The sequence below is a fragment of the Cyprinus carpio genome, unplaced genomic scaffold (assembly GCF_018340385.1).
Source record: "Cyprinus carpio isolate SPL01 unplaced genomic scaffold, ASM1834038v1 S000006530, whole genome shotgun sequence".
Lineage (NCBI taxonomy): Eukaryota > Metazoa > Chordata > Actinopteri > Cypriniformes > Cyprinidae > Cyprinus > Cyprinus carpio.
Window position 1 is genome coordinate 121,801 of NW_024879195.1, and position 27,426 is coordinate 149,226.

Here is a 27,426-nt window from a genome sequence, read left to right on the forward strand (position 1 = left end):
AAGATGTAAATGTAACCTTAAGAGGGCACCCTATGCAAACCTACTTCTCCCCGTCCTCTTTAAAAAGCCTCCACTCCGTTGTTTGTGACTTGATGCATCAGCTTCCTCTTTTCATAACATGACAATGGATATTGTGTCTAAACTGGGTTTTATCTTCATGTTTGCTCTCACAGAATGTAAGAGACTCCTGAAAAACTGTTGATAATCAGACTCTTATTCATGTGTACTGTTGTAAATGTTAATGTTGAACTGTTTGTTTTCAGTCTGTTGGTGTCAAACACTGACTGAGTCTGAGTCATTTGTCATTAAACCTGGAGGGATCTCACAGACTCACCTGTACATTCTCTGGATTTAGTAGTGATCCGCACTTAGCTTGGATCAGACAGACTGCAGGAGGAGGTCTGGAGTGGCTGGCATACATCTCATCTAGTGGTACTACATATTACTCTCAGTCTGTTCAGGAACGCTTCACCCATCTCCAGAGACAACAGCAAGAAACAGATGTATCTGCAGATGAATAATATGAAGAATGAAGACACTGCTGTATATTATTGCCCAAGAGAGACACAGTGATGAATACAGCTACAACACTGCACAAAATCTGAAAACAACCATATAAACAGCTCAGTGAGCTCACAATATAAAACCTCGGTGAATAAATTAATAAAACATTAAAATATTTTTTTTTCTATATATAAAGCTATCAAATGTCTTCAGGAGGATTTGCATGGAGGCACAAGGCATACAGTATGGACTAATTTTTTGTTGTCTTCAGTGAAGCTCTCATATTTACTTTAGTTAAGAATGTTCCATACAACAGCAAGGTGATTATTATTAAGCTGAATTTTTCTATTTGACAGTACAGCATGTAGTTTGAACCTGAGTCCCTTAGACAAATACTGAATCTCTGGTCTATCCTGCCTTACAGTTTTACAAAGGACTACTAAGTAATTGTTTATTTATTTATTTATTTTCTCAGACCATGTTGTTCACGTGGACAGATGCTAATGGCGTCTCACGGACTGAAAACACACAACACCTGGTTTTTACAACAGTCCATATGTAGAATTAAAATAAATGAATAAATAAATTGTTTCCATACACACAAGCTGACATTCCACATTTATAATTTGAGAACCTGAAAAGCAACACAATCACTTGTGAATTAAAAAAAAAAAAATGTTAACATTTACTTGAAGAATGTAATGATGATATTACATTAATAAATGTTGAATAGTACATTACAGCAATTATTCACTGCTTCCACAAGGAGTCCCAAACTTACAGTGAAAACCTGACTTTTTGTCTGAAAATATAAATTGGTGAGACATATATTATATGTAAAATAATTAAATTGTAGAGACAAAAATTATCACACACACACACAAAAAAGTCATAAAAAACAGAGCCAAGAAATTAAGATCAAATTCACTTAAAGTAAATGTGGTTAAATTGGAGTTCATGTATAATTCTTCAAGAGCACCATTTCAGTAACACCTCCTCACATTTCCACCCACATCTTACTTCAGAACTTTATATACAGCCCAAAAATGTGGCATATGCAAACTCGCTCTCCACTTCACCTGTATATAAACACAATTCAGCTCAACAATTGGCAAACATAAAATTATAATTTAGAATACAAATCTGTAGTTGCATAGCAGTCAAGTTTTTAAACAATGATGTCGAAAAGCATTTGTCTGTTCATTATTGTAGTGATTTTAACTCAAGGTAAGACTGACATTTTCCTTTTTTCTAGTCAAGAGCATTCAATACACTATGGATGCACTACATCAATGTAATTTATTTATTTTTATTCCACAGGTATCAGTGGTGATGAAATCCGGTTGGATCAGTCACCTGCTGAGATAAAGAGACCTGGAGAAACAGTGAAGATCTCCTGTAAAATATCTGGTTTTACAATGACAGACTACTACATGCACTGGATACGACAGAAACCAGGGAAAGCTCTGGAGTGGATTGGAAGAGTTAACTCTGGCAGTAGTTCCAGCTCTGATTATCTCATTTACGCAGACTCCATGAAAAATCACTTCACGCTGAGTGAGGACGTGTCTCAAAGTACACAGTATCTTGAAGCCAAGAGTCTGAGAGAAGAGGACACTGCTGTTTATTACTGTGCTCGACAGACACACTGACTCCATCTGATGAAGCAGCTCTACAAGAACTGACAGTAACTGAAGTGAGATTATTTCAATTAGCTTGATACCTTAATCCACATGAACATTATAACACTGCAAATGTAATCTTGATTTAAATAAAAATGTGTACATTTTAGCCTTCTGCTTTCAAATTTGAATAGCTTTCTTTATTTCTTAATTATTCTATTCTCCCATTTCTAAAATCTTATCCTAAATAAAATTATACTTTCACTGTATGGAAAAATCAAAATGTTGATATGTATGTTAAAATTATGTAGATATACAAATGTACTTTTTGCTTTGATGACTGAAGGGAAGCTTAAAAGTGAATTTAAACTCCCGTCCTCTCTGTCCCACTCCAACCTCCTAAAGGACCTTTACCTAGGCCTTAAAATGTCAAATCCAAGCACCAGTCCTCCAAAACCACAAAAAAAATAACAACACTAACAACAACCAAAAAAAACAACAATAAAAAAACATAAAACATACACCACACACACAAAAAACACAAAAACACCCATACTTCTTCACTAGTGTGACAGAATTAGTAATAACTGGGTAAAAATGTGAAACATTGCTGTGAAGTAAAAGAGAGCAGGTTGTTTTAGTCTAAGTTATCTGTATAGTTGTTTAAGTTGATTTGATGAGTTAATGCAATTTGACATGTTATACTGTAAGCATATTGTACGATAACATGTCAGAAATCCTATGCACTGCCCTAAAAACAAAATAAATGTGAATTGTGTGTTACATCAGTCAGAATTAAAAAAAAAAAAAAAAAAACATCTCAGTTCCAGTGTTGCCAGAGTTAACTTGTTTTTCAGAATATATGCAAATGTTATGATTTAGTAGGGAGGGTCAATGTTACTTAAACTTTTAAAAGACTTTAAAAGTCTCAGTCAGTGTTTGTGTCGAGCTGCAGTGAAGCTAAATATTTTACTCAATAGTTCACAGTTTCGGGGTGATGATGGAAGTGTTACTGCATTTAGTTCCACTGTTGATCATTTCATGTAAGAAACTCTTATTTTCAACACATTAGTAATATGATCTACATTCTTCTAAATCATCTAACATGATTTGTTTCATGTTTTTCAGCTGTTAGTGGTCAGTCTTTGACCTCCTCAGATTCTGTGGTGAAAAAAAGCCTGGAGAATCAGTGACTCTGTCCTGCACTGTGTCTGGATTCTCAGTGAGCAGCTACTGGATGCACTGGATCCATCAGAAACCAGGGAAAGCACTGGAGTGGATTGGATATATAGACACGGCTCAAGTGCATATTATGCTCAGTCTCTACAGGGACAGTTCTCCATCACCAAAGACACCAGCAAAAACATGCTGTATTTAGAGGTGAAAAGCCTGAAGACTGAAGACACAGCTGTTTATTACTGTGCACGAGAGTCACTGTTACACAAAAGACTGCAGGACTGAACAAAAACTATTCATGCATCAGGTCACGATAGCAATTCTACATTTACATTTATGCATTTAGCAGACGCTTTTATTCAAAGCAACTTACTCATTCAGAACTTATTCATAATTATGCTAAAATTATAAAGAATTGGCAGTTTATTACTAACCACATTATTAACATGTGAGACACAAGCAATTTTCTGTTTTACTGTTAACATGGCCATTAAAATAAATAAATATACAAATTATCACAAATGCATAAAATAACGTGACAGTAATAATATAATAATAATTCTTTGTACTAAATATAAGATAAGCGTGATAAGGCCATGCTTGGGGTTTTATTTTTATTTTTGGACTGACTTTCTTTGTACTAATGTAAAATCAGCTGGGGGATGGACAATGCAAATTAATTGTACCTTCTGTCTTATAAACTCTCCATATTTAACTTCTCAGTAATTTGTCAGTGAGATTTTTGAACAAAATCTGCTGCAAAAATGGTCCTCAGAATTACGTTTAATAAGCATAATAGTATTTATGAGCGGTAAGTATGATTTAGAAATCATTTTTTTATATTACTTTATTACTGACTGCTAGAGAGGAGTGACAATGTTTTCCCTAAAGCTCTTTGTGCTGTTGGTAGCTGTACAGTAAGTGTTAGTTATTTATTTTTTAAAGATTTACAATGCAACACCCCAATACTAATACATATTTTGATTATTTAGATATATAAATAAATATTTTTTTTTTTTTTTTATATTATTATTTATTTCATTATTTTGTCTCTTTGTTTAGGTGTTTACTCTCAGGTTGTGCTCACACAGTCTGAACAGTCAGTAGTTGTGTCTCCAGGTGCTTCCTACAAACTGACCTGTGCCTGCAGTGGGTTTACTGTTAGTAGCTATAGGATGCACTGGATCCGTCAGGCACCTGGAAAAGGACTGGAATGGATCTTATACTATTATACAGAGTCTGAGAAAGGCTCAGCTCAGTCAGTGCAGGGCAGATTCATGGCATCCACAGACAGCTCTAATCTCTATCTGCATATGAGTCAGTTAAAGACTGAAGACACAGTGTATTACTGTGCAACATATACACTTTGTTTGTTTTCATACAGCCACCCTTACAAAAACCCAGGAGGGGGAGAAATTGAGATAATGGATGTTTTTAATAAAATGTATTTTATGTTGATTTGTTTTTGAAGTGGTTTATTCATTTACACATTTATTTTCAAATTACTCTAATGCATTTTTTTGCTCTTTCTTATCTTTAAACGTGTTTTAAGTTATAAAGTCAGGTTAAAAGGAGCAACATATCAGCTTTTGTCTTACTGATTGAATTCTAATGAGATGAGCACTAATAATATCTATAAGACACATTCGAAGCAGTTCATTTCATATTAAAGACAGAATTCACCCCAAAATGACCATAAAGCAAACCACTGTCTCTTTCCAAACCTGTATGTTGTCCTTTCTTAGAAAACAAAAGAAGAAGTACACAAGTCATAATGACATTAATATTACATTTAATGCAATTTATTTAATACTTTTGGGGTATGACAGAAAAAGACCACTTTCATTTTCTTTAAAAGACCAGCCACAATATTCACATTTTCTGTAGGCAAAAAAAAAAAAAACTCTCATTCAGGTTTGAAATGAGTAAATGATGACATAATGTGTATTTCTCGGAGATCCATCCTTCAGTATTTACCCTGTACACACACACACACATTATTAATACTCACATGCAAATTCTCCAGTATTTATATATCCATCACCCACACTTGCTGTGTATATTCTCTTGTGTTGTTACGAAGCTGAGAAGAACCACTCATCAAATCATGTTTTATCTGTTTGTGCTTCTATTGATGTCTGTCACACCTTGTGAGTACAAATCTTTAAGTTTTTTTTTTCTTTTTCTTCTTTTAGCAGTATTTAACATCATTAGAAACCACAAAAAAAAAAAAACTTTTTTTTTCTTTTTTTTCTTTTTCTTTTTTATTTGGTGTTTTATTTGCAGATGTGTACAGCAGCGTGGAACACATCCAGCCAAGCTCCCTTTTGGTAAAACCTGGAGAATCTTTTACCATTTCCTGTAAAATATCTGGATATGCTCTCAGTGATTCCTCTAAGGCACCTTCCTGGATTAGACTCACTCAGGGGAAGATCCTTGAGTTCATTGGCATGATCCACGCTGGAGGTGGAATAGACTACAAGGATTCATTAAAAAATAAGTTCATCATCTCTAGAGAAACATCTACAAGCACAGTATACCTTAAGGGACAAAAATTTGCAAACTGAGGACACGGCTGTGTATTATTGTGTTCGGTACACAGGCACTATGATGAATAGCAGTTTTTAATGCCTGTGCAAAAACCACATGCACAAAAACTTTGGTCTAATTTTAACATGCATGACTTAGTTTGGATCTTGAATGCCATAATAAGACCTAAATCAATATACAACAGAGTCTGTAGGCTACATTTATTGTTGAAAACAAAATGTGGCAATAATTAAAAGTTCATTAAAATGTTAAATTAAATTAGTTAAATATAAATTATATTAAAAATATACTTAATATGGTTTATTCATTTACCAAATAGGAAAATGAATAAAGGCATGGCAAGTTTGTAAATATATATAGCACCTTTCATACACAATGGTACATAAAAGGAATTAAAATAATCATAAAAAAATAGTCACAACAATAAAACAAGGAAAATAAAAACATTTAAATTAATCTAAAATTGATTTAAAATGAATTAAAACAGTTAAGAATAGAAAAAGATTATACATAAATCTTTAAACAAATTCATTGAGTAAATGAATAAATAGGTAAATGAATAAGAATGTAAAGATAAAACAATAAAATAAAAACATGACAAAAAATTCATTTATAAATTATTAGTTAATGATGAACTAATCATTTACAAACATGACTATACATTCATAAATGGATGATAATAAGTCATAAGTTAACATTTTAGTAATGTTTTATTAATTCAGTTATAAGTCACTTATAAGTTATTAGTTAATGATGAATGAATCATTTACAAAACATGCCGTACTGTATGTCATAAATGATTAATGAGTGGTATGCTAACGATTTACAAAATGTGTTTTAGTAAATTTATCTTAAAAAAACTTCAAATCATGAAATAAATTAAACTGATCATTAGTTTGGTTTAAAAGTTATTAGTTGATACATTAATTATCACTTATAAATTCATTGAAGTTATTTATGTCAAAATTGTTTTTTTGTATAATTATCTCAATAAACAATTGTTAATCATGAACAAATGATGAACAAAACCATTAGTAAATGAAATCAGTATATGATTTTTATTGGTGAATTGGTTAGCTGCTCTATGTTCCATAAGCACAAACATGCAGGTATGCTTTAAAGCACTGTTTTTAAGAAGAGTAATTATTTATGTTGTTTGAAGTGGATAAAAATTTATAAATGCCTTAGTCAGTGATTTTCCCAGTGGCTTGTGTTAAAATCCTTTCACTCATTCCAAGCACCAGACTTATACGTCTGTGTGGAGTGTGTGGATCTAGTGATGAAGTGACCCTCTCAACCGCTTTTACCTTACCCACTGAAGCGCACATCAGGTGCACAAAGACTCCATGTGTGTCAGAAAAGACAGCTGTCTATACCCCTCACCACAGTCAGTACTTAGTACACATTACAAAGTGTTCAACACCTGTTATAGATGATGTGGAAACGCATGAATAAATCATTTACAAAGCTTTCTGCATCCCCTAATCTAAAGTGAAAACTATTCAGCACTTGTAAATGTATATATATATATATATATATACATTGTGTTCATTCATTACACACAGACTGATATATTTCAAACGTTTATTTCTTTTAATTTTTACGATTATAACTGACAACTAAGGAAAATCCCAAATTCAGCATCTGAACAGTATCTATATTCAACATAAAAAGGGAAAAGACAAAAAAAAAAAAAAAAAAAAAAAAAAAACATAGCTTACCTAATGCAGAAAAGCCGCTTCTTTTTCCGAATTTGCGTAGATGCCAGGTGCCGCCTGCAGGATTTCTTCCGAGGGTATACGCACATATAATAAATGTAGGGTGTACAATTTTTTTTTTTTTTTTTTTTTTTTTTTTTTTTTTATGGGGACCAAATGATCAGCGAGAGTAGAATGAATGTGTCACACATTTTAAACTCAACAAAATGGTAAAATACACATATCAAGAGCATGCTCACAGAATGCCCCCCCCCCCCCCAAAAAAAAAAAAAAAAAAAAACCCTTATAGCCTACTACTGTTTCAGCTATTAAAAATAGTTCAGTTTTTTTTATGTAATGGAAAAGTGATTATATATATTTTTTTTTTTTTTTTTTTTTTTTTTTTTTTTTGGATATAAAGTTAATTTAGAAAAACGTTTTGGGTAGCGCATTTTTGTTCATTAAATATAGTGTTAGGGTTTAGCCATCTCAAATCATCACGACTTGCCTAAAATAAAATCTATATATAAAACAGTTCAAGCATATATCTCAATGTTTGTTTAAATGTTTAACCTATTGTATATAAATGTCCGCTGTAGAACCGCACGCATAGCCAATCAATCAAAGGTAGGAGTATTACATCATTCTAAACTGTAAAGGGTCTAGTGTTATGCACTCACAACGACAAAAAAAAAAAAAAAATATCGTTGTGCTTTTATAAAAAAGAAAACAAACGATTTCTGCCATCTCGGTCTTCAAGCGATTCACAATGATGAACCTTTACTACTTTAAAATGAAATACTTCAAATCGAAAATAGAAACTCCTTCATCCGTGCATTTCTCTCTAAAGACAACATCCAATGAGGACATGGCGAGTCATTTTTTTTTTTTTTTTTTTTTTTTGTCTAAAATATAAAAATAAGGAGAAGCCTAAAACAGACTATTATAATTAGCGTTTTATTTCATAATTATGGGGGGTACAATTAAAAAATAAAAACAAATTATAATAGCTGCTTATATTTTCTGATTTTTATTCTGAATACCTTAAAAATTTTAAAGGATTTGCTGCAACGCACTTGTGTTAATTATTTATTAGCCTTTAAAAAAGCTTTTTTAAATTACTTTATTGCATTCCAGACGGTTTTAAAGTACTTTTCACTATAAATTTTACGGGTAGCTTGAATGTAAAACATTGACATGAATTTGTTGCATTCCCATTTGTAAAACAGCCTACAAATTAATTGTTGTAGACTAACCTGAATCTCATGAAAGTGCTTATAGCACGATTTTCTGCTTCTATTTGGTGTAATATTTATATGCAGAAATTGACTTCAGCATGCAAAAGACTGATAGATGACCTCTGGTGTCTTTCTATCACTATCTCTTCTCTCTAGATAGTTTTTCAGTCAAATCATTCTCTATGTGCAGTAAAGAAAGATCTGAGAATCTGTCCCGTGCCACTGAAGATTAGAGCCAGATTCTCCTCATAACTGAGAAACTTTCTGATGTAGCAGAACCATGGGCAGCTCGAGTACAAACTGCAGTAGTCTGAAAAAGTCTGGATATTTGTCCTTCTGTATAGCCTATACTTCATCTTTAAATTTCTCAAGAGTAAGTATTGTTTATTTGTTGGTCCATTCTCATACACATTCTATATCTCTTACCAAAGTAATTTTATTAGCAAGACTAATAAAAACATTAAAAAACTATACTATCACTGAAGCAACATACATATATAGGAGACCAAAGGGAGTGTCTACAAAAAAAGAGACCGAGAGAGAGAGAGACATATTTACTGGGATGTGTGACCCTCAGGAAACACCTGCGTTTCGTTATTGCCTCTCAACACAATAAGTGAATGTTTAGTTTCATAAGACTTATTTACATTCTGTAACTACAAAGCATATAGAAAACCGTTGCCACTAAAATACATTTCTGTTAAAGCTAATAACATGTTCATTCAAACATAAATAGAAGACAATACAATCAAGAAATTGCTATATTCTTATGTCTTCTCAGCAATTCAATTCAATTCAAGTTTATTTGTATAGCGCTTTTTACGATACAAATCATTGCAAAGCAACTTTACAGAAAATTAAGTTTCTAAAATATTAAGTAGTAGCTTGTACTCAGTGGTGATTGTCAGTTTATGTGTTTATACGGCAGAAATGTTCAGAAAAATCAATAAAAGACGTAAACAAAAACAGACGATTAACACTATTAACAGCAATTATGCAATCAAACTATTATAGCATATAGCAAAATGTGGTAGTTTCTGTAGTGTTGTCTCTGGGGTTAGCATCATCTGAGGTCCTCTGAGGGGTTGGCATCATCTCTTCTCAGGTGTTCTGGATCCAGACTGGAGCTTGTTGTAAATCCTAGTTACCACGGGATGTAATCCTGTGGCAAAACAGAGAAAACAAATAGAGACATAATTAGCGTAGCTGCCTGTTGTCCAGCCAAGTAAAATTAATTAGTTTAACCCAAGCTGAAAGAATAATAATGCACATTTGATCAGATATAACTGCAGTCCAAAATTATGAGATGCATTATTTGAATGCTTGGCCAAAGAGGTGTGTTTTTTTAATCTAGATTCAAACAGAGAAAGTATGTCTGAACCCCGACCACATTATCAGGAAGGCTATTCCAGAGTTTGGGAGCCAAATGCGAAAAAAAAGCTCTACCCTCCTTTAGTGGGACTTTGCTATCCTAGGTACTATCAAAAGTTCCAGCGTTTTGTGACCTTAGGGAGCGTGATTGGTGGTGTAGCGTGGTAGAAGACTCTAGTTAGGTACGCAGGAGCTAAGCGATTTTAGGGCCTTATAAGTAAGTATAACACATCTATGTGTTGATGTTCATGTTCACAGCAAAAAAATTAATCAGCAAGGAGTCATTCATACGCTGCTGCTGGGCTGTTTGTTGTGTGTGTTACTGCATGTTTCTGTTTTTCTTTTATTGATTCCTGAATGTGTGCTGTCCATTTTTTCATTAACTCATCCTTTGTGGTGTGAAAACCTGTGTGAACTACTACTTTCATTGCCCTTTTATTAACTGCAGCCACAAAGCCATACAAAAGTAGGGCTGGTAGTTATATATGATTACATACACAAGGTTAGATTAAATATTTAAATTAGATATTGAAACACAAGGTTTATTCCACAAACTGACCTATTTGTGTGGTTGGTTTTCCACTGAGGGAACCAACAAAGGTCTACCTAATGATGAAAAAAAAAAAAACTGAAATGATAGGTGATAAATGATAGATGTTAAAAAAATATATAAATTATAACTCAATGTGATTAATTTAAGCGATATCTAATAAGCAAGCTGTTGTTTGGGATAATTATTTGCTGCACAATGACGTGCTGATATTCAGACCAACAGCACTTTTTGCAAGTGTGAACAACAGTTCAGTAAACACACGGTTAGGTTACTTACACTTCAGAGGCCAGTTACTTTGTCTGTTTTTGTACAGCCAACCAAAGTAGGTGCGTTGAAATCCCTGTGTCCCCCCCCCCCCCTCTGAGCAACACACACATGGAGATTTGTTTCTGAATGAATCAGTGTTTTCAGCCTTGAACATTTTACTCTTTGATTTGATTCAAATAGATGGTTGTGTCTTTCGGCCCTCAGTGAATTGAACGAATCAATCAAAGAATTGTTTTCCCAATCTAATGAACATAACAATGAAAATCCCCCATCAGTTAAATGAGAAAAGAATTTGTTGTTTGTCGTGCAATAATTCTTGTTGTGTCTGTATGTAAATTTAATCTTCCCTTTGTAACAAAACTGGAATCTGAGGGTCAGTAGGAAAAATAAAATTAATTCACTTTCAGCTAACCAATCAATGGAATCTTCTCATCACTCCGACTTCTGCTGCAGCAGCTGCTTCCTGTGACTTCACTGAGGCTTTATTTAAACTAGAAAGCAATGAAACGGATAACAGAAGTTTTGAACATCACTAATAATAACACCTTCTCATTGTTATTTTCAGTGTGTTTTCTGTGGTGAGCTCACTCACCTCCATCTATATTTGTGAACAGGTCTGAGAAAAAAAGCAGCAAGAACAAAGTTCTCGCTGCAGTATTTCCAGAAAATCAAGCTATGGCATTCACTGAGTCCATCAACCCACTGAAAAGCACTGGAATGTCTTGGAGATCTTTGCTATTGATGGGTGGCACTAACATTAAAGACTCAGTAAAAACCAATAATAAATAAATAAATAAATAAAACACTACTAAATTTATCAAGAGCAGTTTTCACCCAGGTACACAACCGATAACAGTGTCTCTATAGGGAAATTATTTTCAGACTGAAAATTATTGTTAGATCATGTGCAAGAGAGAGGCACGCTGACCACACAAGCCACAGCTCTGTACAAAAACCGACCACATGAGTATATACTACGACAACTTCACATATCCATTCCATTAATCCATACCCAAAAAATGCTTTGACTATAATCTGAGTATATGATATATCGAATATATATAGATATTATTATATACTCACTTATATATATATATATAAATACCTATATAAGAAAATACAACATTCCTTTAATTAAGGGAGGCCCATATGTTTTTTTATAACTACATCCATTTTTTTCTGCCATAGGTTAGAAAAACAGAAATGACAGATTGGAGGCGGATTTCATGGCATAAACTGATATTGAATAATTCCCATCTAGTTGCATGTGTGCCATCAGCCGTGTGCACCTGACTATTGTTCTATAGCTTTAAGAGCATAAATCATCAATGACAACATCCGATCAATATACAACTCCTGTTTATTATTCAGTTTCTGTATGGCTGTAACTCATTCTTAAATAATATTAATGATGATATCATTGTATACAAATTAGCAAGCTCACTTTTGGGTTTACGTCTTTATAGGCTTTTACATTTTGGCTGACTTCTCAGCTTATTGTATTTCTCTCATTTTCCACAGAGATGCATCTTCACTGTCAGACTGCTTCACTCAGTCTGAAAGATGTGGTAAAAAAGACCAGGTGAATCTTTTCGGCTGATCTGTACCTGCTACGGCCCTGGATTTACATTTGGTGGTACCCTGCCAGCTGCAGTGAGACAGGCATCTGGGTAAGACTGGGAAATGGTTTCCAACTATCAGCACATCCAATGGCACCATACTCTTCCCAGTCAGTTCAGAAATTGCCCCAGAAGTACTGGCTTCACTTCCAAGAGGTGGCGCTATGTCAGCAGTCTTAGTCTTCAATTTTCGGAAGCCATCGCTCACCTGTGAATGAATGTTTTTTTTTTTTGACCAGAGAAACAGCACAGTCCGAGATTTAGAAATTATACCAAAAAAAAAAAAAACCAAAAAAACAGCCTTAGAGTATGCTTCACTCGCAAAAAAACATTATATTCTTGTGTGTTTGCATGCTTGTAAAAATAAGGGAAATTTGAACAGAATGACCAGTGCTTTCTTTTCCACTCTTAATACCAACTGAGGTGCCCTTTAGGCAAGGCACTTACTTCCCAACTGTCTCCTAGGTGCTGCTGCTGCAAGAGGTTCCACTACCCACCGCTGGGTGTGTGTGGTTCACTACCCTCTGCATCGTGTGTGCACATTGGATGAAATAAATACAAAGCACAAATTCTGCTATACCATACTTGCTACACATCACCTCACTTACTTACCTTTAATATGTGTCCCAGTATATTGGTTACATTTAAGTCATTCAATTTTAGGAAGGTAAAAACATGTGAGAGCAATATACCAAGGGAAGCGCCTGGTGAATCTGTGAACTGCTCATGTGTCAGATTTCTGTGATAACACATGTTTCAACCTTTCATTCTTAACAAAAGTAGATAGGATTTCCAAAGAAAGAAACACAACAGTATATATTTAATGTAGGTTTTAATACATTCTGTTTTAGTTATACTAAGCAAAAAACTTTCATTTTTTGTATCCATTTTAATTTAGGGATATGTGTTTCATTTTGTATAGTTGTATCATGTTGACATTGAAACCGTGCTGTTCACCATTAAAAAGTACTGAGATGGCAAATCTTCTTCCTTATATAAACAGGTGCATCACCTACAACACATCGCAGCCTTCAATCGTGAGCGCGTTAAGTCCTGCAGTGGAGAGAGTCCACAGGTCAAACCGCAAAGTTCAGAGAGCACAGATAACTCACTGTAACTTTATACTTTAGAATTGCTTAGTTGGATGTTTATCTTGTTTTATTTACCGGGCTGTATTTAGTAGTTGGATCTTATAACTGCGTACTCCTTTAAAATAATATCAGTCCACAATAATTTTCAGAGGTTTTTGACAAGTATTCAATCTGGTTGGCTCTCACTCAGTTCATTTCATGACAATGTATTTTGGTTTAATGTAGTTTACCTAGGTTTATATTGTATTGAGTGAAATCAGCCTGGCTTTTGTCACACTACTCTGTGTTGGCAGCAGGACGACTTTATGGTGACATGTCTGAGCTAAGTATTCTTTGACGCACACATCTTTTATGTGTTCTCAAGACCTTTAAAAGGCTCAAGACAGTGCCGAACCATGGTTCTTCAGCGTCTCTGGACTCTAAGTCTCTACCTTCTCCTGCTCGTTCGCTATAAATCTGACGTGCTGTCCATGTGGAGAGTCTAGTATGGCCGGTTGCGGCAAATTTCATTCGGTCAAAAAGCGTAAATAAATCTTCAGGAACCAAAACACTAGTTTGTCGAGGCCTCGATCTGTTCGTATCGATTGCTTTTTGACATAGACAGGAGAAAAACCAGTACATGGCTTCTGACAAATTAAAGTAGCAGTTATTCCTATTAGCTTGTTTATTAAACTTCTTGTGTAACAGTAAAATCCAGCGTTTTTCCCAATATCCCATTCCACTGTGATTACACATCTGTGGCCGCGTAGGAAGCAACAGTATTTCTTGCCTTAAATGTGCATTTTAATACATTAAATACCGGACATATTACACTATAATTTGTTTGTTTAATATGTTTCATAAAAATTAGTTGTGCTCATAGCTGTTTTCATTACCAAGTAGTGTCTGTTGTTGTGACAATTTTGATATATGGATTTATTTAAGCACATTTTTCTTTTTTTTTTAATCTTTCACTCATATAATTTTGAGTTGCATAAACATCAAATTAGAAAACCTACATTACACAATAGATATATAAAGAGGTTTATTTTAATTTATTATTTTACAAATTGCTATTGCAGTGTTTACACAAACACAAAATATTATTGATTAGAAATAATATAATAATTGAAAATTAAGCTACAAAATAAAAAACATGCATGCATCTTGAACTCCCAACAATAAGATCTCTAAATAAGACCTTCATATCAAAACATCAAAATGTCAGGGTCCTGCCCTGACAATCATTAACGTATGCGGGCACATGGCTTTGTCCTTTGTTTGTTGGCCATGTGCTCCTCTTGTCTAGTCCTCATTTACTTGCTCTAGTGCCTTTTATATTGCGCTCCTTACCCTTATTTCTCTGCTGGTTTGTTGTGTGTATCTTTTGTGTGTGAGCATTGCTTCGTTGGGCCTATACCATGATGGTAGATGAAACAAAATTCAGAGTTACAGGATTAGTTTTTGATTTGGACAATTTCGAAAACCTAATCACTCCAATCTGAGCTTTGTTGGTACCGTGGATGCTGGTCATCAACTTTCTGTCAAAACTCAGAGACTTTGATTCTGTGGAGCAAATGCACATGAATGTGTGTGACATCACTGGCGGAACAGCCCATCACGAGCCTTGGTTAAAGGTTTTCTAAAGGTTAAGAGATTGAAGAATATGATCATTTTTTAAATGCCTTTACAGTGAAAAATAAAAAAATCAAATACTTGTGAAACTTGTGAAAAAGTGAACTTGTTATATACAGCGATAGGAGACTCAACCATGTAAGAGAGTCAGACTTTGCAATTACAAGGGTTGTGAGTTCGAGTCTCGGGGCCGGCAGGAATTGTAGGTGGGGGGAGTGCAATGTACAGCGCTCTCTTCCACCCTTCAATACCACGAACTGAGGTGCCCTTGAGCAAGGCATCAACCCCCAACTGCTCCCCGGGCACCGCAGCATAAAAGGGCTGCCCACTGCTCTGGGTGTTGTTCACTGCTGTGTGGGTGTGTAACTTTGGATGGGTTAAAAGCAGAGCACGAATTCGAAAGTATGAGTCCCTCATACTGGACTTTATGTCAACAGTCACTTGCAATTTTAATTCTTCTGAAAGCATTTATTTAGTGATTATACAGCTTATGTATATTACAAACGATCTGTATATATTATCATTCATATTAAAATAAATTATTACTAAAAATTAAAACTAAAAGTGCTTGTGTGTAATGGATTAATAATAATATAAATCATATAATTATATAAATCACATAAAATAACTCTGTAAATATCAATAAAGTCAGAATTTTTTTTTTACTAGTGACCTTTAATTTGGAGCAAGATAAACTGGGGGAGTGACTTTTTTTGTGTCAGACATGTGTCACTTTGCTCACATCTGATTGCTCCAATTTCAGTTTGAGATCTCTAACTCAGAACATAACCTGCCTCGGACCAGGTTAGCCATGGAGTGTAAGTTACTATGGCAATGAACACAGCTAAAAGTCAAGCCACTTTCATGGTACCTAAAATCCAGGATTGCGTAAACTAAACTGAAACCTACCTGGCAAGTTGTGCTACATCCGCTTCATTGTACAGGCCCCTGGTCTTCGGAGTCTTGCCTGTGATGGCTTGTTTAATAGCTTTACTGTGCCTTCTAACCCTACTTCTGATCTGTGTTATATTTAAGTTGGTCTTGCAGATTAGTCTTGTGTTAAGTCTTTTGATTTTGCTAGTTTTCACCTCTTTACTCTATCAGTTTAGCTTTTGTTCTAGGTTTCCCACGCCTTATTTTTTTGGGTTTCTGGATTTTGCCTTGTCTGTAATCTAAAGCTATTATTTTTTATTTTCTTCAGATAAATTAGATCTTTTATTTTTTGTCTAGTCATAGATCTTTTTATTTTGGTTTCACTTCTTTCTGTTGCCTCTTGTTGTCTTCTTGTGTCTTGTGTGTTAGTCTTTGTCACATCCCGTTCCTCCCTGGCCACCGTTCTAAGAAGTGTGAGCAGTTCGACTGGTGCAGCTTCCAGTTGCAGCTCTTACTATCAAGCTTCTGGTTCTTCAAGTTGCTACTGGATCTCCTGTGTTGTCATTGTCTGGTGCTGCTCCATCTCCTCCACTCTACAGCCTGACTTTGCCCAGGGCTGATCTCAGCTGTCGTCTTGTTCTCCTATTGACTGCCCTGTCCTACTGTTAAGATTATCCTCAATCACCACCATCATGATTGTGCCTTGTCTTGTCAATAAAGATCAATCCCGTAATCGTTCTGAATCTGGGTCTTTCTCTAGTAAACTGCTGTGACAAAATCATGACGTCAAAGTTTTATCTGTATATTAAGAATATATTTATTGGACATCTATCATATTTATGTGACATCTGCAGAAAGAAAATGATGTCCTCTCATTTATTTATTTATTTATTTTTTTAATTTGTGTGTACAACTGATGTTTGTCCCTTTCTTTAGAAAGCACATTGCTTCAGGAAACGAAATTAAATAAAGATTAAAGGCACTAAGTACTGAAGTATATAGTACAACAAAATGTCTAAATGCAAAATTCTCTCTTTGCCTCCATGTACTAAAGTGAAGTGTGTCTGGGCACGGAAAGGTAGAAATTCATATTTTTAATCATGATCTTCTCATCTTTCTTCTACTAAACTGCTGTGGCAGCAGCGGCATCTTGTGAAGCTTCACTGATGCTTTTTTTTAACTCTAAACACATTGAAAATAACTTCATAACTGTTAACAAAAAGTTTAAGGCACTAAGCTTATAACAAATTCTTTCATTGCAATTTTTCAGTGGTGTTTTCTCTGTGTTGAGCTCACTCAACCTTCATCTAATGGTTTGTGAACCTCAAGAATCATCATTCTCCATCTCCTGCCAGGATGTCTTTTCAGAATCAAACCTATTTGCTATGCACTAAATGAAGTGGATCACGTCAACCTACTGGGAAAAGCAATGGAATGGCTCGGATATCTTTGTAGTGATGGTAGCACTGAAACTACAGACTCAGTAAAAAACAAGATCAGTTTCACTCAGGACACATCCAAAAACACAGTGTTTCTACAGGGGAAGAATTTTAGACTGAGGACTGCAGTAATTAACTGTCAGCAAATGACAAACAGTGACTAACAAACCACCGCTCTGTACAAAAAAAACACATTAAACAAATGAACATCAGCTTAACTGTTTTTATTCAACTCAAAATATATGACTATACCCAACAAAAGTTATTTTTTGTGGTCAAGATCAGGTATAAATAATTAGTTAAGGTAACAACTGCACATATTCACTCATTACAGGGTATTATACAATTCCACTTATAAACCAGTATCTTATCTGTGTGAGTGCAGTGCAGTGAGATTGTGAGTACAGTAATTTTTTTTTTTTTTGTTTTTAGTCTTTTTATTATTTTTGAGCATTATTTAAACAGTTTTCCACTGAAACATGATGCAAACCATTAGAACCACAAAATGACCAGACTTTCAAGACTTATTTTATAAATCAAGTATACAAAATCAAAAATTTTGCATTACCATTAATAATTACTATAAGAACTAATATCAGAAGTTTACATCAATGAAAAAATCTCCACCTTTAACAGGAGTACACAGACAGAATAAAAGCTCTTTGTGTTTTAAAAGAGCCACAGCACAGTGAAAATACAAGCAGCATCATGTACTTTACATCAGCACTGCTAAAAACAGAATGCAGTGATGTGGAAGTTTCAAATTTCAATATTTTTATTCAGAATACAACGTATATGACATATCAAATGTTTAAACTGAAAAATGGTATCATTTTAAAGGGAAAAAATTGTCATGACACGCACACAAATAGGTAATAGATTCAATTGCAGTGTTTTATTGGGGTAATCAGAATCATCAGGAAATCAGCCAGGCAAGGTCAAAATCAGGTAAGCAGTCCATAGAAACATAAAACTAGGGCAAGGAAACACGAACTGGCAATTCAACTGGACTCGTAACAATGACAGAACAACCAGGGTATTTGCAGACAGGTGCAAACAATGTAGTGGGGACAGCTGAATACAATGAACAGTGATGAATACAGACAAGACTAGTGGGAAATGTAGCGTTCCTAAGGTGGGGTGATGATATGGGGAAGTGAGACCTCTAGCGGACACCCAGGGATACACAAACCAGACACTGTGACATTACCCCCCCTCTAAGGAGCAGCTTCCAGATGCTCCTCAAAAAAAACCAAAACAACAAAACCCAAAACAATAAGACCAGGAGGGAGGTGGACTGGTGGAGGTAGAACAGGGGGAGGGATGGAGGGCCAGGCCCGTGTAGGGGAACAGGAACAGGCAGCGATGGCTCCACCGGCAGCCAAGGTGGATCAGTCAGTTTCAGGGGCCAGGGTGGACCCGGGAAGTTCAGAGGGGACCACGAGGGACCAGGCAGTTCAGGTGGCCACGGAGGATCCGTCAGTTCTGGTTGTGCCGATGGCCAGGGAGGAACCCGCCACTTGAGCGACACCAGAGCGGAACCTGCCCTTCCGGAGGCCCTGCGAAGACATGAAGGTGTTCTGGAAGGCCTGTGGAGACGTGAAGGCGCTCTGGAAGGCCTGTGGAGACGTTGAGCTACCTGCCTCGGCCTGCCACCTCTGGAACGGCCTCGGGCACCACGGCTTCGGGCACCGCCTCGGCCTCCGGAACCTCAGGGAACGCCTCGGCAGGGCACCAGCCCTCGGCCTCTGGAACGGCCTGGCCTCCGGAACAGCATCGGGCACCACCTCGGCCTCCGAACTGGCTCCGGGCATCGAGCCTGCCTCGGCTCGGAACCTTTCTCGGGGACACCCCACAGCGGGCTGCTTTCCGGGAACCTTCCTCCGGGATGGCAGCGGGCTGCTCGGGGAACCTCCTCCTCCTGGCCTTGAGGGAACGGTAGGCAGCCCATCTCCTCCTCCTCCGCCCTCTATGTATGGCGGAGTCGGTGGGACCTTGTCTGGGGACACAGGTATAGATTCAGCCATCTTGTGCAATGGTGCTGGGCTGGCGGCCATCTTGTGCTGTGGTGCTGTGCTGGCGGCCATCTTGTGCAGTGGCTCTGGGCTGGCGGCCATCTTGTACTGTGGCTGGCTGGCTCAGCAGATGTGGCTCAGCACGACGGAACAGTCTCTGGATCAGCAGACGTGACGTGAACACTCTTGGGAATCTCTAGGATTTTGGACAGCATAGAAAAAAATCAATCCAAAAATGTTTCAGCGGCCGTCTTGTCCGAAGACAACGGCTCGGCAGACGTGACGTGAACTGTCTCTGGATCGACAGACGTGTGCTTCCTCCCCCCACTACGTCAGTTCATGATGTAGAGACGGGCGCTCCGATCCGTCCCTCATGAGCCCAGGGTCAAGGGGGGGCCATGGTGGAGAGCGATGCCGACCTCCTCGACCACTCACTCCTCTGCGGGCTCCGGGTCCACGAAAAAGCGACGTGGGTTCCCTCAAACCCAATCACTCTCTCACGGCTCAGTGGGTGGGGGAATCAAAAAAACATGCAGCTGGATCTAGGTGCCGTGGCGGAGTCCTTTCTGTCACGCATGCGCGCACACAAATAGGTAGATCCAATTGCAGTGTTGTTTTTATTGGGATAATCCAAAACCTCAGTAATCAGCCAGGCAAAAGGTCAAAATCCAGGTAAGCAGTCCAAAAACAAGAAACATAGAACACTCGGCCAGGAAACCACGGAGGAGCAGCAGGTGTGACACAACACCAAGGACTCCGTGAATGAACACAGAACAACCAGAATTATTTATAAGACAGGTGCAAACAATGTAAAAAGTGGGGGAGCAGCTGAATACAAATGAACAGTGATGAATACAGACAAGGCTAGTGGAAATGTAGTTCCTAAGGTAGGGGTGTGAAAGCGATATGGGGAAGTGAGACCTCTAGTGGACACCCAGGATACACAAACCAGACACTGTGACAAAAAATAAGTTGATTTTAAATTCTATGCAGATCAGCACATCCTAAAAAAGCTGGGATTACATGTTTACCACTGTGGCATCCCCCTCTCTTTTTAATAGTCTGCAAACGCTCAAGACTGAGGAGACAAGTTGCTCAAGTTTAGGAATAGGAATGTTGTCCTGCCTTTGTCTAATACAGGCTCTAGTTGCTCAACTGTCTTAGGTATTCTTTGTCCCATCTTCCTCTCTTTATGATGTACTTCAAATGTTTTAGAAGGGGTGAAAGATCCTGGACTGCAGGCTGGCCATTTCAGTACTAGATCCTTCTTCTACACCAGCCATGATGTTGTAATGGTGATGCAGTATGTGGTCTGGCATTTCTGCTTCATATTGGAAAAATGCAAGGTCTTCCCTGAAAGAGAACGACGTCTTTTGGGATGGGAAGCACATGTTGTTCTAGAACTTGGATATACCTTCTGTGCATTAATGGTGCCTCTTCTTAGATGTGGGGGGAAAGTGGGTTTTATGTTGCGGTGTAATTTATATAAAATCTCTACACCTTCAGGGAAGATGCAGGCTCTGAACTGAGCCTCCTGATAACAACTTCATTGTTGTCCTTGTCCAGCTTTTCTACTAAGCTACCTGCTATAGCTCAATAAACTCCCCACTGGAAGGGTTTCAGGGACAAGCACCTGGCGCGATACAACTCGAGCCACTTTTTGAGCATTTATTTTAGTAGCCTACACATACACAGCTAGTTATATGTGCCCCTTTAGCTCGTGCCATTAATCCAGGTCAGTTAGAGATCGCTCTAGAGTTTTAAACCTGCAATGCAGAAACAAAAACGAACATCAGAATGAACTAATGAAATTACACAATCGATGAGATATTAATTTTGCAAATCTGAATTACTAGCAATGCCAGCTTAAGCACAGAACAACTCACCGGCAAGCCTTAACTCAGTCCTGAATCAACGACAGAATGAAATCTTAAGGCGGCGTCCTGTGCACCTCACTAACGCATATACATTTTACACAATCTGGTGACTAGGAAACAACAACAAAACATTCAAGCGAACCTAGTAAGATAGCACAACATAATTGAAATATAACTAATAAACTCTGTTTCTCATTTAGAGAATAACTATGATAAAATCAAACACAATTAATTTCTTCAAATAACCAAGAATATATATAACATCCATCAGCATGTAAATAATAACATACGACAAAACAGTAGTGACACCTGCTGGAAAGTTCTACAGTCCTTGTCTTCTTTAGTCCCGGATGACATGGCGTCCCAGTCTTTCCAAAAAGAACTTCAAATTGTTATTCGTCGGACCACAGAACAGTTTTCCACTTGCCACAGTTCATTTTTAATAGGCCTTGGCCCAGAAGAGAAAACGCCTTCTGCTTTCTGGATCAATGTTTGCTTCTATGACTTCCTTTTTTGACCTATAGAGGTTTAAAGAGCCGTGCAACGGGCGAATGGGCACCGGTGGATTGGGGTGTTCACTGACAATGTTTTTCCTGGAAGTATTTTCCTGGAGCCCATGTTGTGGATTTCCCATTACAGTAGCATGCCTGTACTGTGATTGCAGTGTCGTCCTAAGGTCCCCGAGATCACGAGGCATCCAGTATGGTTTCTTTCCTGCCTTAACCCCTTTGACAGGAGATCGTCCTCCTCTTAAGCACAATACCCACTACTGTTTGTGCAAGCAGCGTCTAATACTATCTATTATAGCAGCTTCACCAAATCAATGGCCCTCTGGCGGCCTTATTCTTGACAGTCTGCTGGTTTTGTGCGGGTGACATGGTAGTCATCAAATGACTTTTTGACTTTCAAGTACCATCGCTTTCCACTCACAAAAAGGAGAGGACTCCAACAGTTCACCTAACATCGTTGTCCAGGTGTGTAACCATTTTATTTTCTTGGTTTGTTTTTAAGGCATTATTCTGATTCTACTGCAATTTAATGTGGAAGTAAGTGCAGTTTGATTTGCTTTTGCTGGGAAATCTGTTGTGAATGCCAGTGAACGAATGTGTGGTATCGTGAACGCACGTGAAATGCCCAGTGACTACAACACTTACCATATTTTTTTTTGAATATGATAACTGTTTACTGTGGTATTTGTAGCAATTAACCACAATGCCATGCATTTAATACCTTTTGTAAATTGGGAATTGTAATTCCAGTGGGGGGGGGTTCTTTTTTGTTTTACCGGGCATTCTTCATATCATATACATCTCCAGCTCCTACAACAAATACATTTGAGTGTCCAGCAGCCCTTTATGAATCTCTCTCTCCTCTCTCTCTATCTCTCTCTCATCTCCTCTCTCTCTCTCTCTGATATTCTTTCCCTATTTTTCTGTGAACTGTAAATCTATAAGAAAATACAGTCACATTTTCTTTCTTCCTTCCTCTCTCTTGTTCATGATGTCATATTTTCAGATCCAGTTCCCACAGAAAGCTGCTTTTATACTAACAAGGGAACTTGAACTCAGGCTCAGTGCTGAACTTGAAGAAGAAGCTGTCAGAGGAAGCTTAAAGTCCTTCAAAGGTTCAGCTTACTTCACAGGTAACATTGAGAAGACGGTAAGTTATAACTGGATTTACTTTTTAATTAGTTTAAAGCATGTGCTAATAACCTTCCTCATAGTCCTTCCTTTTCTCAAATATTTTGTTCACAGGTCATTTCTAAATATTAATTGTCTCAAAAATGTATGTATTAAAAAACAAATAACATTTTCCTTTTTCTTTATTTCCAGTTGAAAAGGAAGGCCTGTCAAACTCTTGTCAAACCTGTCTCTATTTGTGGAGAGGGATGGAATTTTGACCCATCTCGGTAAAAATTCTACTTCCACCCCATCAGTACGAGCCCTCTGTGCTACGCCACAAAGTAGTAATAATTCATACAATTTCAGCAAATCTACATGATATTGCATGCCGCATTTCCACAGCTTTCTCACTCCTGCTGTCATTGACTATCACTCAACTCATGCAGACTGTGCCCGCTGTAACTAGTCAGAGCTGCTTGTATCCCAGCAGTTTATATTGAGTCCACTGTATTCCACTGTCCACTGTGTATTCTTTATTAGCTCGCCTCTTCCCTGCTCTAACAGTACATAACATTTGTCCACACCTAATTTGGACTAAATTAGATCACTTCTAGCAGCTCACAATTCTGCAGCTGGAAGTGGTGGCCTCATGGTTAGAGAGTTTGACTCCTAAACCTAAGGTTGTGGGTTTGAGTCCTGGCTGGCAATAATTAGATAACTGAGGTGCCTCGGCGCTGCACCGAACCCTCAACTGCTCCCCGGGCGCCGCAGCATAAATGGCTGCCCACTACTTTGGGTGTGTGTTCACTGCTGTGTGTGTGCACTTTGGATGGGTTAAATGCAGAGCATGAATAACAAATTTACGATATTGCTTTTTTTTAATTGATCAGATTTTTTAAGAAATCTTGTCACTTTCATTTGTTGTCAGTGTTTTAATTGTTCATCATGTGATAAATTCTCTTTTTTCCTGTCTTGCAGGATTTCTCACAGATTACTTAAAAATACCCCACCATAACAACACAAAAGCAGCCCTTCCAAAAGCATCCACAGCTCTCTCTCTTGTGTGGCACATCTGCTCTCAGTCCTTAGCATGTCTACTTGTATTATTTATCCTCTAGTCAACACTCCCATCTCTACTGTGAACACTCCTGTCACTATCACTCATACCACCTACTGTATTCCCTATATGCCAACTAATCTAAAATGGTAATGTAAAATTATAATTTTTAAATTTCTTTTTAACATTGTTTCATTATTCTGTAATTAACCTAATGTTATTGAATGTATATTATGTTTATATATATATATATATATATATATATATATATATATATATATATATATATATATATATATATATATATGTATGTATGTATATGTGTACATGTGTATATGTGTATATGTGTGTGTGTGTGTGTGTGTGTGTGTGTGTGTGTGTGTGTGTAAAAGTGCCGCCCATTTCTGTGTGTGTTTGAAAACCTTTAAGGTCATTTAATGATAGAAATGCATTTTCCCAGCCTGAAAAACGCATTTATAAAATTTATAATTGTTATTGGCTGAAGTTTTAGCTGAGTTTCTAGATGGTTCACAAATAGAAGCTTGCCATTGCATTTTAGGAGATTTAGAGCTAATACAATGTGAGCCATTAGTCTCAAATAATATTTCTAAGGAATTAGCTCCTTAAATGGGAAGAAAAATAAGGTGAGTGCTGTGCTGGAGCCTTTGCGGTGCCCTGGATTGTAAAAATATATTTTGGTATCTTATATCTCCCTCTGAAAAAAACAAAATGAAACTATTTTACTTTATTTTTATTATTTTTGAAATGGATAGCCAATGCTGTTTCTAGTGGGCTTTCTTGCTGGCATACTGTCTGTCTTTGCCCTCCTGCCAGCTGGATTATCAACTGGTACCTTTCCAAAGCTGTTAGGCTTCCTCACTATAATCTATTATTTTTATAATAACCATTTTTTTTGTTTTGGATTTCCTCCAGGTGGCACAAACTGAGAGAGAGAGAATGCTGAAAGCAGGTATTATGTTTGTCTGAACTGAAAAGTTTGATATATCAATAAACACTGATACGGGAAAGTACTACACGTTTCTGCAGTTTTTATGCCTGTGTTTTTTAAATTGTATTTATTTTTCTTTTTATCATTATTTCCTTTTATTCCTAATTCATAAATCTCTGTAAAGAATGTCTCAACTTTGTCCTCCTCAGGTGCTAGAGCATCAGTAATGTGCACGAACATCATCTCTACTATAATACAGAATAGGATTTTATGTTGTTCTTTTCCTTGATTCATCACCTCTAGTTATGTATACAAAGTTCCTGCAGCAATATAGTGCATGTAGCTCCCCTTCAATGCAGCTTCTGTCTGCTGCTCTCTCTATCTAACTGAATTCCCCATTAATATGACTAAATGTTCATGTCTTAATTAAAACAACCATGCCGAATATATGTATTGTTTGCAAAATGAAATGGTGTATTTACCAAACACCATCCCTAATACAGAATATTAACCATACTTTATTATCCAACACCGTACGCAATATTTTACTAGGATGCAGCGTAAAGACAGATAAAGCAGCATATTAAGACAAATGATATTCAAGTGAAATAAAAATGGGTTATGTTAAAACCATATTATTTTAATAAGATGAAGAAACCCAGATGCACGCATGGTGAAATGTCTTGAGACCAAAGAATCACATCCAGTTTCCTTCCCATCATCAGAGCTCTCCTGGTTTTCTTCTAAATCCATGTCCCCATTATAATCTTCTTCTAATGTCATAAACAATTTGTAATTACATTGTTATTCAGCACAGCAGTACAACCCAATGAACAAGCTTACATACTAAATCAAATCACTTTATCATAATACTATGAATGCAAGTGTAAGGTGGTGGAAATGCTGTTGTGCAAACTCTGCAGCATGATAAGCACTGAATATATTTTGCAAATAAATATACAGTGTATTAAAACAAATACAGTATACATATACTTGGCCACAGGTAGAAAATAATATATAGTGCAATATTATACTGTACAGAGAGCACAAAATGAAAACATTAATAAACAACAATCACTGTATACTGTACATATACCTTTGCAAGTGCAGTATAGGTACTAATGAATTCAGATGCAAACAGAGCGTCAGGGAGCAGAATAATAGTGAGTCAAAGTCCAGTCAAGTAGTAACTCATAGAATTACGCAGTGTATAAGGAGGCTGCTGGGTGTGTGTGTGTGTGGGTGCTGGACTGGTACGAGTCTGGGGTCTAGTCTGATTGCCTGTGAAGAACTTGTCTGCAGTCTGCTGGTGCTGGTCTCTGTGATAACATCTGCCTGATGGCACGTGTGAGAGTAATCCATGGGCTGTGTGGCTGGAGTCTCTGATGGTCCACTGTGCTTCCTCAGCAAAACAAAACAAACAAAAAATTCTATGTGAGATGTCCTGGGGGCCTGTTTCAGAAAGGAGGTTAAGTAAAAACTCTGAGTATGTTAATCCTGAAATGAGGGAAATTTGGCTCTTCTGTTTCAGAATGGGAGGTTTGTCAACCCCAGAAAGCAGGCAAGCTTCTCGCTTCCATTTCTGAAAGAGAGGTGGGGTGGTCTACTCAGAGTCAGTCACCATGGTAACTTTCTCTATGAACCTAACCTGGTTGGGAGCAGGATTTCTTTGGTAAACCCAGAGTTTCTTACGGTCTCCTCCCCCTTTTTAAAGAGGTGCTGACATTTTAAATACCTCTATCTATTCATTCACACTGCAAATAAGTAAATGCAAATGTCTTATTTCAAGTACAAACATCTAAAAAATTATTGATGCTAAGATGTAATTTCTATAGATAATGATATATGTATTTAGCCTTGGTTTCTGGGGGGAAACATACTTATGGCGCTGCATAAACGCCAAATTAACTTCTATAGGGCAAGAAAAATAATCTTAATGCAAAAGGAAAAAATGCATATTTGTAAATTTCTCACCCCACTGGCAGATAATTGGCAAAATAAGAAAAATGTACCAAACTATTTTTCCTGCAATGGAAATAAGACTAATTACTCCTATGTCTTTTTGTATGTAGAAAATGGTATTGATTTGTGAATATTTATATTTTGACTGGAAACAAGATGACAAAAATTTAAGGAAACATTTTTTGTGAAAGTGTATGTATTTATTCATTGTATACTTTCAATATGCAGCATGGTCAAAGGATAAAAGTGTCATCTCCTCTTATAGGCTAAGCAGGATCCCAGAGGACGAGAGGGCTGCATACATTCATAGTTTTTTTTGCCATTCATTGA

The 27,426-nt window shown here is 36.8% G+C and overlaps 1 pseudogene and 1 gene segment (V, D, J or C); both read left to right on the forward strand.

The window, feature by feature from the left end:
• The first annotated feature begins 1,630 nt into the window (after positions 1 to 1,630).
• Positions 1,631 to 2,295, forward strand: LOC122143888. The segment is given in 2 exon segments: positions 1,631 to 1,731; positions 1,825 to 2,295. Coding segments are annotated over 2 exon segments (384 nt in total).
• A 693-nt stretch (positions 2,296 to 2,988) lies between these two features.
• LOC109088400 lies at positions 2,989 to 3,815 on the forward strand (annotated as a pseudogene).
• The last annotated feature ends 23,611 nt before the right edge of the window (positions 3,816 to 27,426 follow it).